This window comes from Parambassis ranga, chromosome 13, assembly GCF_900634625.1.
Source record: "Parambassis ranga chromosome 13, fParRan2.1, whole genome shotgun sequence".
NCBI classification, from domain to species: domain Eukaryota; kingdom Metazoa; phylum Chordata; class Actinopteri; family Ambassidae; genus Parambassis; species Parambassis ranga.
In genome coordinates this window covers 16,680,708-16,694,890 of record NC_041033.1, presented here as the reverse complement: position 1 = coordinate 16,694,890, position 14,183 = coordinate 16,680,708, and the positions used below count along the sequence as shown (strand labels likewise).

General features: G+C 40.6%; 2 protein-coding genes across 2 annotated transcripts; one reads left to right on the top strand and one right to left on the bottom strand.

Moving 5' to 3' along the window:
- Positions 1 to 1,413: 1,413 nt before the first annotated feature.
- Positions 1,414 to 9,988, top strand: aadac (arylacetamide deacetylase). Its single transcript, XM_028420628.1, has 5 exons — positions 1,414 to 1,925; positions 3,183 to 3,402; positions 3,951 to 4,020; positions 5,297 to 5,468; positions 7,030 to 9,988. Exons 1-5 carry the CDS (start codon positions 1,785 to 1,787, stop codon positions 7,654 to 7,656), a joined length of 1,230 nt encoding a protein of 409 aa, XP_028276429.1. The 5' UTR covers positions 1,414 to 1,784; the 3' UTR covers positions 7,657 to 9,988.
- A 2,210-nt stretch (positions 9,989 to 12,198) lies between these two features.
- On the bottom strand, positions 12,199 to 13,890 carry LOC114445347 (succinate receptor 1-like). The gene is made up of 3 exons (XM_028420327.1): positions 13,756 to 13,890; positions 13,273 to 13,347; positions 12,199 to 13,149 (listed from the first exon to the last, which is right to left on the bottom strand). Exons 2-3 carry the CDS (start codon positions 13,273 to 13,275, stop codon positions 12,199 to 12,201), a joined length of 954 nt encoding a protein of 317 aa, XP_028276128.1. The 5' UTR covers positions 13,276 to 13,347; positions 13,756 to 13,890.
- Positions 13,891 to 14,183: the final 293 nt, after the last annotated feature.

The following is a 14,183-nucleotide window of genomic DNA, read 5'->3' as shown; positions in this document are numbered from 1 at the left end:
CAGGGTGTTGGGCAGCCACGTGGCAGATCCCTGCGCAGCATGGGCTTACGTAGATGAAGACAACATCCCCACCCCCGCATCATCTGACACCCTTCTTCCCCTCTGACAAGATGCAGAGAGTGAAGAGAGCTCCATGAAAGATTTACAAGCAGAGTGAGGTGGTCTCCCTTAGAAGCAGAGTGGAGAGCGGCAGTAGGAGGCAAAAAAAGTAGGGAGGGGATTCCAGGGAGAATCCCTGAGTGTCTGAAGTGTGATTTTGTATTCAGAGAAGACAGTTAGTATTCCACTGCTTAGAATTGAGCAGTCTAACAAAGGCTTTCACCCTCTGTTACTCCCTGAGTCCTGCAGATTGCATCTCAATACAGTTTGACGGCTGATGAAAGGAGACACTTGCATGCTGCTAAACAGCAGCCAGTTTCAAGTTCCAACTGAGAAAAAAAGTTGAAAAGATCATAACACAGAGGTTTAGACAAAGTCACGTGGAGGCATGTGGTTCAGGTTTCTCAGATAAAACCTGCAGAGAAATCTAAGTACTGTGCGGCACACGTTTTCATCTTAACGCCAACACCTAATGAGTTCATGTACAATGAACGCCACAGCTAAAAACAGAAATGGCTTATGGACATGTGCATACACTGATGCCATCACCCTTCTGTGTCCTTTAAGAATACACAGCATTTGCACTAAGCAAGTTTCTCCTCTGTGAAACTTTGGACTCAGATTGTCAGTAATTACCGCACTAAGCCGCCCCCCCCATGATGCTGCTTCGAATACCAGACTCACACCTGTAGGCCTGTTTGACTGTTTCCTAAACAACAGGCTGATAAAGGCCATGAACTCCACTGTTGTCTTACAAGGGTGTAGATTTACTTTTGACATTGGTGGGGACCTATTCTGTACTTGGAGAAATAGCAAGTCAAACAAGTCTTCCTGAAGTTCTTTCTGCAGCCTTGAAAAACGTGAGTGCATCAGAGAGTCCTGTTACTTTTGACAGTCAGTGCTGCCAGGAAAGGAGACATCTGATCTGGCTCTGTCACCAATAATATAATTAGCTTAGGCTGCCTTGCAACCAGCTATTTAGTTCCACCACATAGTCTTTTGCTGAGGCCACAAAGTTTTGAGTCGCATTCAAAGACTGCCTCCTGTAAACAAACTTCCCCAGAATCAGAGGAGTTAAGTGCAAAGTCAGCACAGCAGTAACTCACAGCTGACTTCAGCTGCGGCAGTATGCAATCACCCAGTCATTACAGACTTATCATAGTGCCTGCTTTAAAATCATTTTTAACTTTAAGGAAAAAAAAAAACGTTTTCAGAGTTGTATCAATGACCCTCACGTATCCGCTGTTGTGTAACTTGTGATGTTCGTGCATCAGTTGCGCTTTGGCGCAGAGATTTGTCGCGCGTCCTGTGTGAGCCCTGCGATAAGGAGGCACCTGAAGGAATTTGCGTTGCGGGCCAAGGTGGGACGGTTCTGCCTCGTGAGCACACAGCGTGCGCGCCCCTGTCTCCATATCACTGACACTTCAATTAATTCTGCGAGCTCCACGAGACAGACATGCGTTACAGAGCGCGCACGAGCAGCAGCGAGGAAAAGCTCCGAATATGCACGCTGATAACCATCAAATGACACCAACCACGTGCTGTAATATTTAGCTCGTCTGGATCTAAAATTGATTCCGAGAGTAAGCTTTGTCGCGCACCGGAGTGACTTGTTAACAAGCGCAACTAACCAGCCCGTCTGTGTTTGCACCCTGCAGTCAGTGGCCGGGGACGCACGCTGTAAAATGAGGTTGGGAAGCATAATATTATTCGTGGCTCTCTGCTCGTTTACTGCTTATTACATTTATGAGCCAATTCCTGAGGAGATAGAGGAGAGATGGAAACTCATGCTGATCAACTCTTTCTTCAGAAGTCTCAGCCACCTGGTAAGCAAGAAACTGTTCATTCTCTCAGATCTTAACGTTATGATAAACGTACTGATAATAAAATACTGTAGAATGATCTTTAGCATTGTGGGCTTTGTATGCATTTTTAGATGAGCCTGTATCTTTAAATCATCTGTATAGACATAGAATAAATAATAACCTTAATGAGATTAAATAGATTTTGTTTGTCCTCGTGGTGTCAGGTTAAACGTTCATTGTGTTTTTGCTGATGTAGATATACATGCTGGTTACACCAGATTATGTCAGATGCTAATCCATGTGTTGTATAGTCCTGCTCACCTGTTCTAATAATAGACCCTATTAAGGAAACTCGCCTGTGTTTATGACCACTGGGTGCCTGTGGTTTACAGTAACCCACTGTGGCACTGCTAACATAACTTTTTATTGGTGGTAATATTACATAATTATTGTTGTAACAGACTAATTAGTGGCTTTATTTTTCTGTCACTGTTAAAAGCTCAGCAGAGTCCATTGTTGAACTCAGAAGATGTTGCAGTATTATGTATCAATCAATGTTTCAGGTATTGTAGAAGAAGTGGAACTGCAGGCTGCTGCCTCTGACATTGTTTTTGGTGGTGTGTTCCTGGAATCAATATAGTTCCAGCATAAAAATAGCCTGAATGTTCAGTGTATCCAACTAAACACCAGGCACAAATCGTGGGATAGTTTTTGAGATGAAACTTTATCATTTTTAAATGAATTTAAATAATGAATGGGATTTTACTTCGACCTATTAGGATCGTTCTGTTTTTGCTGTAGCTAATGATCAGCTCAGATCATTTTAGTTCTTTGTAATTGCAATAACTAGAAGGCTCCAGGCTCTTTCTTTCAGACTGCATAAGAGCCTGATCATACACACAGAGCTAAGATTGGATGGCTTTCTGATGCTGTGGTCACAGTAGAGAAGCATCAGCTGATTAGCCTGCAGATGACTGCCTGCCTCAGCAGACATAATAGAGTGCAGTACCAGTCATGCTTTTATGACTTATCTTTTGGTTATGACCTCACAAAACAAATGACTTCAGGGAAACTTGACGTTAAAAGGCAACATTCATCTGACTAATAGTTTCTCTCTGTCCCTGTGGACGTGCAGTTTTGCGTGTTAGTCCTTTCTGTTTTGAATATTATGGACTTTCGTTAAGGTGATTGTTTACACAGAATAAACTGGCTTGCATTTTTATGGCTCCGATTTGACAAACAATGACTTTAATGTTTCTGTGCCTCTCCAATTTTCAGGCAGACCTCAGTGAATTATTGGGGCTGAAGGACTACATGGGAGTAATGTACTTCATTACACTGGCAGAAAAGATTGTACCTGTGTCTGATGAGCATGTCAAGGTGACAGAAGAAAAATTTGATGGAGTAGAAGTGGTGCTTTACCAGCCAAAGCACCGGGGTACTGACAGGAGAGCTGTCATTTATCTGCACGGTGGAGGGTGGTGTCTGGGCAGTTCCCGTAAGTTGATGGGTTGGCCTCTCTTCCTCTTCATCACGCAAAATTATGTCTAAGTAGAAAAGATGAAAGTGAAGATGTGCAGTACATTCATCTTACACCGAAACCCACTATTTCTTAGAAGAAGTGCTCATTATTTGACCGAGATGACGGCTTAATGACACTACAGTTTGATATTGACAGCTATTATGACAGGATGATAAATAATAAACAAACCATCACCATCAAACACAAGGCTGAGGAAATAACACGCCGTCTGCTGGAGCAGTTGGGACCTCAGAGGGTGGCAACCCATGATAATCCAAAACATAAAGACGTGACATACAGTTTGACACATCTCGTGCTGTTCTTGCAATCTGTTGAACGGCTGTAACAATTACACTAACATGGATGCTTTCAGGAAGTACTATAGGCTACATGTCAGTTTCATGCCTCTCCTTTATTGATATACCTTCCTGTGGGTGGATGGGTGATGTCAGTAATGGATGGATTACTGTGGTGAATTGTCTTACTGTTTTCTGACCTGTGCTTGTCTCCTTTTATCTATCCAGGAATGAGTCCATATGATCTCCTGGCAAGAAAAATTGTCACTGATCTAGATGCAGTGGTTCTTTCCGTAGAGTAAGTATTTCATATTTTATAGTCAGTTATATGGAGCTACTGTAATATTCTGCACAGGCCGCTGTGGAATAATGACTACTTGCCCATAATCTGGTTATATTTACACAATTTGTGCTTTATTTGACAGTGCAGCCCACTCTTTCTCTCTGTCGCTGACTCATTTTTGTTTTCATATGTGCCTGTCCTCACTCATTACTCTCAGGGTAGACTGAAGGGATGATGCAGTAGAGTGAAGCTAACAGCTTTTCATTTTGGACTCACCAGGCCTTTCCCTGTCACGGCTACACTCACTGTTGTTCTTTGGCACGTCCGGTTCTAACCCTGTCTCTCAGTATAGTAACTTTTTTTTTCTTTTCCCAGCCACTGTGTCTGTTCTCTATTGCACGAATCACTTTGTCAAGCTTTTCACAATTGCGTGACATTTGGTGTTTGTTGACATATAGTGTTTGACAGATGAAGACCGACCACATCAGAGTTTAGGTTGTTTGGGACATTGCTTACTCTGCTTAATCTGAATTCCTGTCAGTTGTTTTGCAAGGAATTCAATGAGGTACTACAACATTTCACAGCCTCAAGCTCAGCCGTGTGCACCATTTGACATTTGTAGAAAGCATAGGTCACCAAGACACAATCGTGAAACTTTATCTGAGAGTGTGGACTTCATTTCATGTAGTTCTGTAGCACTCGATATGAGGAAGAGTTATGTTTTTGGAAGTAAGAGAATAGGCTGAATAGCAGTTACTCCCAGTATGATATTTCTAATTATGTGGGCGAGGTATAAGACAGACAGTGTCTGCTTTCCATGGAGGAGGGTGGATTGTCTTTTTTATTTAACAGGACTTTTATGCAAGAAAGTAAGGTAATTTTTCCGTTTTTTTATATATCCGGGATTAGGCATCAAAACTACTTGGTTAGATTTAGTGAAAGATCTCTCACATCTGTAACAAGTATCGTTATTATTTTCTTGCCTATTGTTACGCCCTAGTTGGTATACTTCACATTCATTTATTCACAAGATCACAAGAGGGCACATACCCATGTAGCAATAACTGTCTGTGCAACAAAGCAACTAAAGAGTTGCCAAATACTGACAACTAGTAGGTAAGGAGATAATGTGGAATTTATTGCTGTGCTTAAAGCCTTTGCACAGTGATTTATATGCACTTCATGGCCCTGTTCTATTTTCCACAGCTTTAAATGTTGTCTATGCACCTGACCATACACGCTCATGTTTATTAATGCTTTAGCTTTAATTTACACCATTGTCTTTTATCAGGTACCGCCTTGCCCCGGCTCACCACTTCCCTGTCCCTTATGAGGACGTGTACCGTGTGGTCAAACATTTTCTCCAGAAAGGGGTGCTGGCCCAGTACTCTGTGGGCTCAGGGCGCATTGCTGTTTCTGGGGATAGTGCTGGTGGGAACCTGGCAGCAGCAGTTTCCCAGCAGGTACAGATTTTCTTTTTTTCTTTCTATGTAGTGTCAGCTCTATTTTTCTGGTTCTTATTCCTCTTACTGCAGGTAGTTGTCAAGTTACTAGAAAAATATTTATATTCCCCTTGGGAAAAAACAGTTATTTCATCACACAAAAGATCCATGGAATGTCTGAAAAATGTCAGCCTGACATGCAAGGGGCACATGGACAAATACATTGAAGGCACAGAGAGTAAGCCTCAGCAGGGCAAACGGTTCTCAAGATAATATCTTTGGAATTTAATTTTGTAATACTGAGCTAGGTTTGGGTTGTGGGTGTGTACACAATCTTCAAGCTTTTGTGCTTTAGTTCATATACTGTAGAAATGTATGCAATAATGTTGAGCTGAAAAGAGTACACTTAGTTGTGGTATGCATTTATACACGGAGCCAGGTAAGGCTCAACATAAACGTACCACGGAACTAGAATGCACAAGTCATTCAGTACCTACACTGATTGGCCTGCAGCTTGCATACTGTTCTGTAGAATCATCACCACAGAACTGCAAAAACTGTATTCAGTTGAGAGATTGAGAGATAGTTACTAATAAAACCTTTTCCTGCACATATATTGTATGCTAAGACATGCTCAGTCCTATGGCCCAATTGGAGGTGCTAGGTGCTGCATTTAATCCGGGTGACTAACAGCCTAATACAGCAGGGATTTGGAATCAACTACACAGAAAGTTTTTGGAGACTGTTATTCATCTAGGTCATGTTGTATCCAAAAGTTTAAAATGGAGGCAACTGGACTGACAGTATTGTTAGTCTGAAGATGTTTCACCACTCTATGGGGACTATGCTGTAAGTCCAGATTCCTCAATTTTAAACTTTTGGATAAAACTCCATAGAAAGGACTATCACTGTTCACTGTTTAGGATCGTGAAGTACTTCAGGTGTTGCTAATCCTTTAGGAAAAAAAAATGGCAGCAAAAACATGTCCCAGTGCATCGTGTTAGGAAATGTCTGGTAAAAAGACATCCGGTCGGTAAGTAGGGATGTGTTTACTTTCAGGAAGAAACCTAGTACACTGCTGGTTTGCATTGTGGTGTAGGTGACCCCATGACAATCCAATCTAATGGCTGTCTCCAAAAAACAAAAAAAGTTTTCTCGGAGGATATCCAAAGACAGATAAAGTTGCTTTTCACTTCATAGATGACTCTATTAACATGCATTTTTCTTAACTACATGTTTGAGCATACTGCTGTACAATGTACAAGCTACATCTAAGAGCTAAGTCTGTATGAGGCCTGAAGCAATAAATAGAAACACAGTTGTCGTGCATCACTGAGATCACTGGTGCTAATTCTACATTGGAGTGTTTTTTTTTCACAGATTATTGTAGAGACAGATAAATAAAAAATCCTGGAAGAAACACTGGCATGACGCAATTGTTCATATAAACAACGATGACTGGAACATTTCTAAAAACCTTCGGCTCATTTTTCATCTGGTTGAGAAATATTCCCACACTACACATGTTTCTTTTTGAACAGATAATAATCAACATCTGTGTGTGTGTGTGTGTGTGTCACAGTTACAGAAAGAACCTGGACAACAGGTTCAGTTAAAGGCCCAAGCACTCATCTACCCTGTGCTGCAGGCTCTGGACCTTAACACGCCATCCTATCAACAGAATCAGGACATGCCTATTCTGCCCCGCACTCTCATGGTGCGATTCTGGAGTGAGTACTTTACCACCGACAAGGCCCTTTTCAGAGCCATGATGGCCAACACCCATAACAACCCTGAGTCTTCCAGCTTGTTGAAGTTTGTCAACTGGAGCGCCTTTCTACCTGAAACATATCATAGAAAATACAACTACAGTGCGCCTGCTGTGGTGCAGGGAGTCGAAGGGAAGGCCGCGGTGATTGATGGACCGTCTCGATCTTTTGCTGACCCAAGGGCATCCCCCCTGCTGGTTCCAGACAAGGCCTTACGCTCTCTGCCCAAGGCCTACATTCTGACATGTGAGTATGATGTCCTCCGAGATGATGGGATCATGTATGTCACAAGGCTCCGTGCTGCTGGTGTTGACGTGACACATGAACACTATGACACAGGATTTCATGGAGCACTTATGTTCACCGTGTGGCCAGCTGACTTCCTGATTGCACGTCGCATGACGGACAACTATATCACATGGCTCAAGGAAAATTTGTAAAAAACTTTTCAGTGTCAGTCATTATTCCAGTTTTTCCACACAATGTACCAATGTCTGTTTGGGTGCAAATTTAACTCGTGGTGTTTTTCTTTTCCTTTGGTCAGGCTACTATTATGTAAATAATACTGAGAAATGTATCGATTGTATCTCTTTTTTTCTGTTCTGTTCTTCTGACAGATACAAGGTACAGATACAATAGGTAATTATTTATGTGGTTTGAGTAAAACATACACAGGTATAAAAGTAGTATTGCAGCCCAGTGTCACCATATATTTGTGTTAGTCCACAGTGCCAAACTCCTGCTTTGAATATCATAATCCCGATAGATACTTGTTAACAGTTCTTATTACTTTAATAACTTTCAGCATGTGTGGTGGATGCATTGTCACTAATCTAAAAAAAGGAAGTGCTGCACATAGCTGATAGACTTTCATGTGGTGGATGGTTAAGAAAGAAGTTTACCCAGCATGCTGGCGTCATTCCTTTCCTACATTTTAGTTTTAGTTTTTGTTCGCTGTTTACTTTTATTTTAAGTCACTCTGTGGTTACGTTTAAGCAGTAGAAAACCACAGCACGAAAAACAGAAGTAAACAGCGAGCAAAAACAAAACAAAACTCAGAAAGACTGAAACAATAATGGTCTCATATGGGTGAAACACTTTGCATTGTGGACCAGCATAGCTCTTACACATTCAGTGGGCTCAGTATATTGTGTTTAGCTCAACAAACACCATACTCATGTAAAAACTTGTAGGAAAGTTGTACAGTGTGATTAATGGTTGTTTTTAGCCAGCGTGCTGACCCAGAATGGTGTTTCTTATTGTTTCCCACCACAGGACCTGCTATCTGATCTGATGCCCATTGCCTCAATATTAGTACTATTAGTTAGTAAAGCATACCACTGAAAATCAGAACTACCCCATAAGGGGTTTGAAGAATCCTGTATAAGTCTTGGCAAAGGAGGAAAGACTTTTTACAACGGCCTGTTTGGCCAAAGTTAACATTTATCTCTGAGCGCAGCTCACACTGAAACCTAATATTGTTTTGATGTGTTTGCGAAACCATAACTCACATATAATGGTTTCAGACTCTACATCAAAGATTGGCAAGTGGTTTTCTTTCACATACTGCAAATGTTTTTTTTTTTTGTTTTTTTTTGAAGGAAAGGACTAGTGCTTAGATGTGTAACTCATACAAATGTGGCTCACGGGAAAATGCTTGCAGGTACGGTAAATAATTTAAACTGCAGATTTAAAATCTCATCTAGTCATCATAAAAAACAAACAACTCGCTTTTTGCTACAAAAATCTTGTTTGCTTTATTTTAGCTGCACATCGGGTCTACAGACAATTGCATTTAGTTATTCACATTCCAAACGACCACACTTTAACAAACAAGCATGCTTGACATTCTGCCTACACAGGCTTTTATGATTAAGCGTATAATGTAGTCATGAAGAGAGACATTTATGAGGTAATTTAGGAAATATTTTAATTAGACCCTTAAGTTACAGAGTACCTGTAATAAATAACACCCATCATGATACAATTTATGGATGTGTTTTTGTGTGATACCCCCTTTCTTTCTTTAAGTATCATTTAAACTACTGTATGTGGGTTAATAGCTTTACATGTGGTACCCCAGAGAGCGTTCTCTTTTGGAAACAAGAATAATGACTGTTGAAATGTAGATTCGACTGTGATCACAACAAACATACAGTAGCTCCTGTTATCAACCTGCCTTCGTGAAACTGATTGTATGACCTAGCCTGACGAACATACTGGTGGTTCTGAAGGATGTTACTAGTTAGACCAAGTGCCCGTTTGATTTGTGACATGGAACCTGTGTAGACAGGAGATTACATGGCTGGCAGTTTGTCTGTATGCATATCTATCAAATCTCTGGTTTGTGTGTTGATGATGCAGTTTGTTTTTGTCATTTATTAGTCCCTGACCTCTGTCCTAAGACCAATCAGCTGAAATTATGGCCCAACAATCACGTGAGGTGGCTTTAAGCCACTTACCTCTTGTCTGTTTTTGGGTGACAGCACCCAGTGACTTCTCTGAATGTTGCTTATTACTGTTCTTTTAACTTTAGTGTTCAAAAGGTTACAGCTAACATGATGAATCTCATTCTTTGATTTGACTTAGTTTTACATAGAAATGCTATGCTGTCATAAATTATGTAACTTTTTAGCTTTGGCTCATTCGCTTCAACACTTCTACATTCTCTATTGTAAATATTATTTCTATTTTTGTCTCGGTTTCCCTCTTGGAAAGATTTGCATCATTTTTAATTTTAATGTCTGACAATAAAATGACTTGGATCTTTCACTGCTGATTAATTGTTCTTCGTGTGCTCGCATTTCATGGAAGAGACATGAAGCACAGATGTTATAGCACACAATAGTACATTATTAAACAGTGTTTTGAGGAGAGAGATTCCATAGAGACCGGTCCAGAACTCGCTGTCAGATGTGTTCATATGGCTGAGGTAGAGTTGGTCTGCAAACTGTGCATTGTGTTGACAAAAACCACTCCTACACACATTGTACCTGAGAGGTTAGAAAAAAATGTTTTTTGTATATAGCAGAGAGGATGATGCATGAGTGTGATTAAACCATTTATACAAAAGGATGATTCAAACAGGGCAGCCACCTTCTTTATTAAAAAAAAACACTCCACGCCTCCAGAGTGTAGAGTGGACTGTTTGTGTGTTTGTCAAATTCTTGTACGAGTGCAGGTACTGTACGTGTATACACACACACTAGTCATCACTGTGTGGATGAAAAATACATCTCATAAATGGCGAGTCTGTTCCCAAATTCCTTCTCTGCAGTCGAGGGTTAATAACAATAATGTGAGATGGATTATGGCAGATGATTCTTTTAAATGAGTTTGGTTGGGATTATACCTTCGTGCTGTATAGACTGTGTGCAAGTACTCACGTGTAGGAATGTGATTAAAGAACATACACATTGTTCATGCAAATATGCTCTTAGACATGTTTTGTGGTATTACGCTGTTCACGATAAAGTATCACGTCCTTTTTAAAGGTCAGTTACTGCAAGATTTAAAGCCATTCAACAAAGGCAGATTTATTTTCTTCATTAATATGGATTATCTGACTTATTTGTCTAAATATAGTTAGTTATAAAATTATAAATGCCAAAATACTACAAAATACCGTGGGCTGAGGTTCTTTCCCCTACAAACAGCTAATCAGAAGCACTAAACATCAATAACTAACTGTGATGTTATAAAATGGATCTTCCATGCCTTTTCTGCCCTGCTGATGATTACAAATGATTGTGCCACTAAAAGAATCTGACTGCTGCAGCACAGTGACTCCACCAGCTGTCTAAGCAACAATGTTCTGGGAGCAGGCTGCATGGATCTAAGGAAACACTGGGACACAAATATTGCCCACATTGTGATGATAAAGATCAGAAAAGTTTCTTTTTAATATACAGGAATTATCCCAAAATCTAGTTCAAAGACAGTGGGCCCTATAATACTTGTGTTGCTTCTGAAATACAATATTCCCAAAGTATTATTATGTAAGGATATCACATTAGATGTAATAAAAGAGCTTCAGATTTTTTTATTTGCCCTCACGTACTTTTGGACTCCCTTTTCTTGTTGGCTCTCTCTCTCTCTGTGCTACTCCTCTGGTTTTTATTACAAAACTTCAAATACACTCACTGAACACAACCTAATATTTCATCACTTCTTCTTTTCTTTGCTTGGTCCAGGGGAGATTCCAATCTAAATGAAATGATGGCTCAAGCATTGTGTGATGCCTTCAAAGTTTTTAAAGTATGATGTGTGCGATTTTGGTTAAGTCGCTGTAAAACTTTTTATAAGCATTTCATACATGGCAGAAAACACTCAATTAAACCCTTTGACTCTATATTCTAAGTCACTCAGCAGAGTTTTGGCTAAAGTCTTTGTACTACTTGGAAAACCAGAAGAAATTTTGTCAAAATGAAAACAAATCCTACTGACAGTTGAAAAGGTCAGAATGTATGGTGCTACATAACTCAGCAAGCTGGGATCACTTCAGTCTTTTAAAAACAAAGACAACAGAAACCAAATTATGAAAATGTTTTTCTTGACAGGTTTTTAGGTTTTTTGGGTCATAGAATCTTCTTTTAGCACGTGTAAAGGATAACAAATACACCTTTTATTTAACTGGTTGAGTAAAATATTACATTCCAACATGTGCAGATTGAAGAGATATGAACAAAAAAACTTTACAATCCGATAGCAACCAATTAGTTCGGCAGTTTCGCATTAAAATGAAGAATATTAATCATCTGTGGAAGCTATAAAATGCTAAAAACATCAGCTAATCCTCCAGGACGACCCTGCACAGAGTATTGGCTGGTTGTCACTCTCACGTGCATGATGGCAGAAGTCACAGACTGCAGTTGGTCTTCAGGTAATGCGAGAACATAGTATAACATTAACATCTTTAATGACAAATGTGCAGTAAATAATAATGCTCCATCAGCTTTCACATGTCACATGAACCCTGTTTTTTAGGCTGGTTCTCTTTGCAGGTCTGTCTTTCTAAAAAGCTTTCTGAGATTTAACAGCAGGATTTCTCTAAACTTGTCACCCATAAGGAAGTAGAAGACAGGGTTGATGACACTGTGCAAAAAGGCCAGTGGCCGGGTCAAAATATAAAGGCCTTTTATGTACATCTGTGTGCACAGCTGCAGGTCTGCCCAGGCTGACCGTGATGCTATTCTGACATTTCTCAGCACGTGGTAGGGAGTGTAGAGAACCAGAAACATGGCTGCGGCCGACACAGCGACCCTCAGGGGCCGCTTGTACGATGTTTTCCTACGCTGTACAGCCCTTTCCTGGGCTTTAAGCAAGTGTGCAATTTGGTAGGAGAACACACAAAGTCCAAGGAGTGGGAGAATGTAACCAGTCACAGTTAACCCCAAACTGTAGCTGAATGCATTGACATCCCCTTGTAGGCTGGCAAAATCCTGGCAGCGGGTGAAATTTCCTTTTTTTAGGTCTTGGATCATCAGGGTTACCAGTGGGATAATTTGCACATTGACTGCGATCCAGCTCAGCAGTGCCACAATCAGGGCTGTCCGCATTCTCAGCAGATAGTGGTTCCGTGTTGGGTATTTTATGAGCAAGAAGCGATCCATGCTAAGCCAGACCATGAAGAGAATGGAAGAGTAAAGATTGACATGCAGGACGTAGCGGTTGATAATGCAGGCATAGGGATTGGTCTCTGATTGGTCATTTGCGTAGAGGTGGGAGAGGCGTGGCAGCGTGCAGAGGAAAATAAGGTCAGAGACGGCCAGGTTGAAGAGGTAAATGTTGCAGCTCTGCCACTCAGGCAAACAAAATATGTAACCAAGAACAACCAAAAGGTTGCCAGGGAAACCAATGCAGAACTCAATTCCGTAAAATGGTGACAGGTAGTACCTCTCCAGTACACCATCTATCTGTGTACAGTTGAGCCCCTTTTGAGGAGAGAAGAGAGAAGGGAGGGATGTGCCAGATAAGTGATGATTAAAACAAAGTCATTATAATTATAATTATAAATGTTTCACATCCATCATTATATACATTTTGTAAAGACTTACCATGGTTGTTCTTGTAGTCTCTGGTAGCGTGAATAGGATGTGTGACGATGAGCAGGTGCAGCCACTATCTGTACACTGGAAGCAGTAAACACAGAGTGCTCAGGGTACTGGTGCCTCTAATATGATATGAGTGGGAGATGTGACCATAATAGCCATTAGACCTCGAGTTTTACAGACAGATAGGTGGAAGGACATTTACATTTATGGCATGGAAGAGGAAACAAAAACAAACAAACCAAACCCAGCAGACTTACCGTAGGAGCGAAACGATGACTAAGCCAGATAGAAATATGTTTTGTGTTTTTGCTTCTGCCTACACTAACTCAACATGCATCAGTATGAAAGAAGAAAACCATTATGACTTGTCAAAACCACCTTACTCCTCCTACACATCCTTTAATAAAATATATATTCCACCTTTTCCTTTAATAAAATATATTCCACTACTGTGCATCATTGCAAATTTAGGTATATGTTACTCACCTGAGAATACAGTTCCCCTGATAGCAATGAAGAGAATTCTCTTCTCTCTGAGATAAACACGGTGCCAACAAGCAATTAATTCCAGTCTGCCCACGGCCCTAAATCTACAGGCTTATATGTTGTCTCTCTCTGACCCAATTAGGACATTCTTCTTTAGAACAGAGCCAAATGACTTGCAGCCTGACACATATCACTTCTGTTTTCTTTGAACCACTTATTCACTTCCTGTTTCCATCTTTCTGCATAGGTTTATAGACTTTTCCTGGACACTTAAAGATGTCTGTGTGCATGCAACCCATTTCACTTCAACATATTCTCTCTCTCTCTCTCTCTCTCCATAAATTGCCTTTATGATGCGCACAGGTCCAATTATCTGCTGTACTAATAAGCTGAGAATCAAACTCAATGCTGGCTCTCTGGAGGAATCT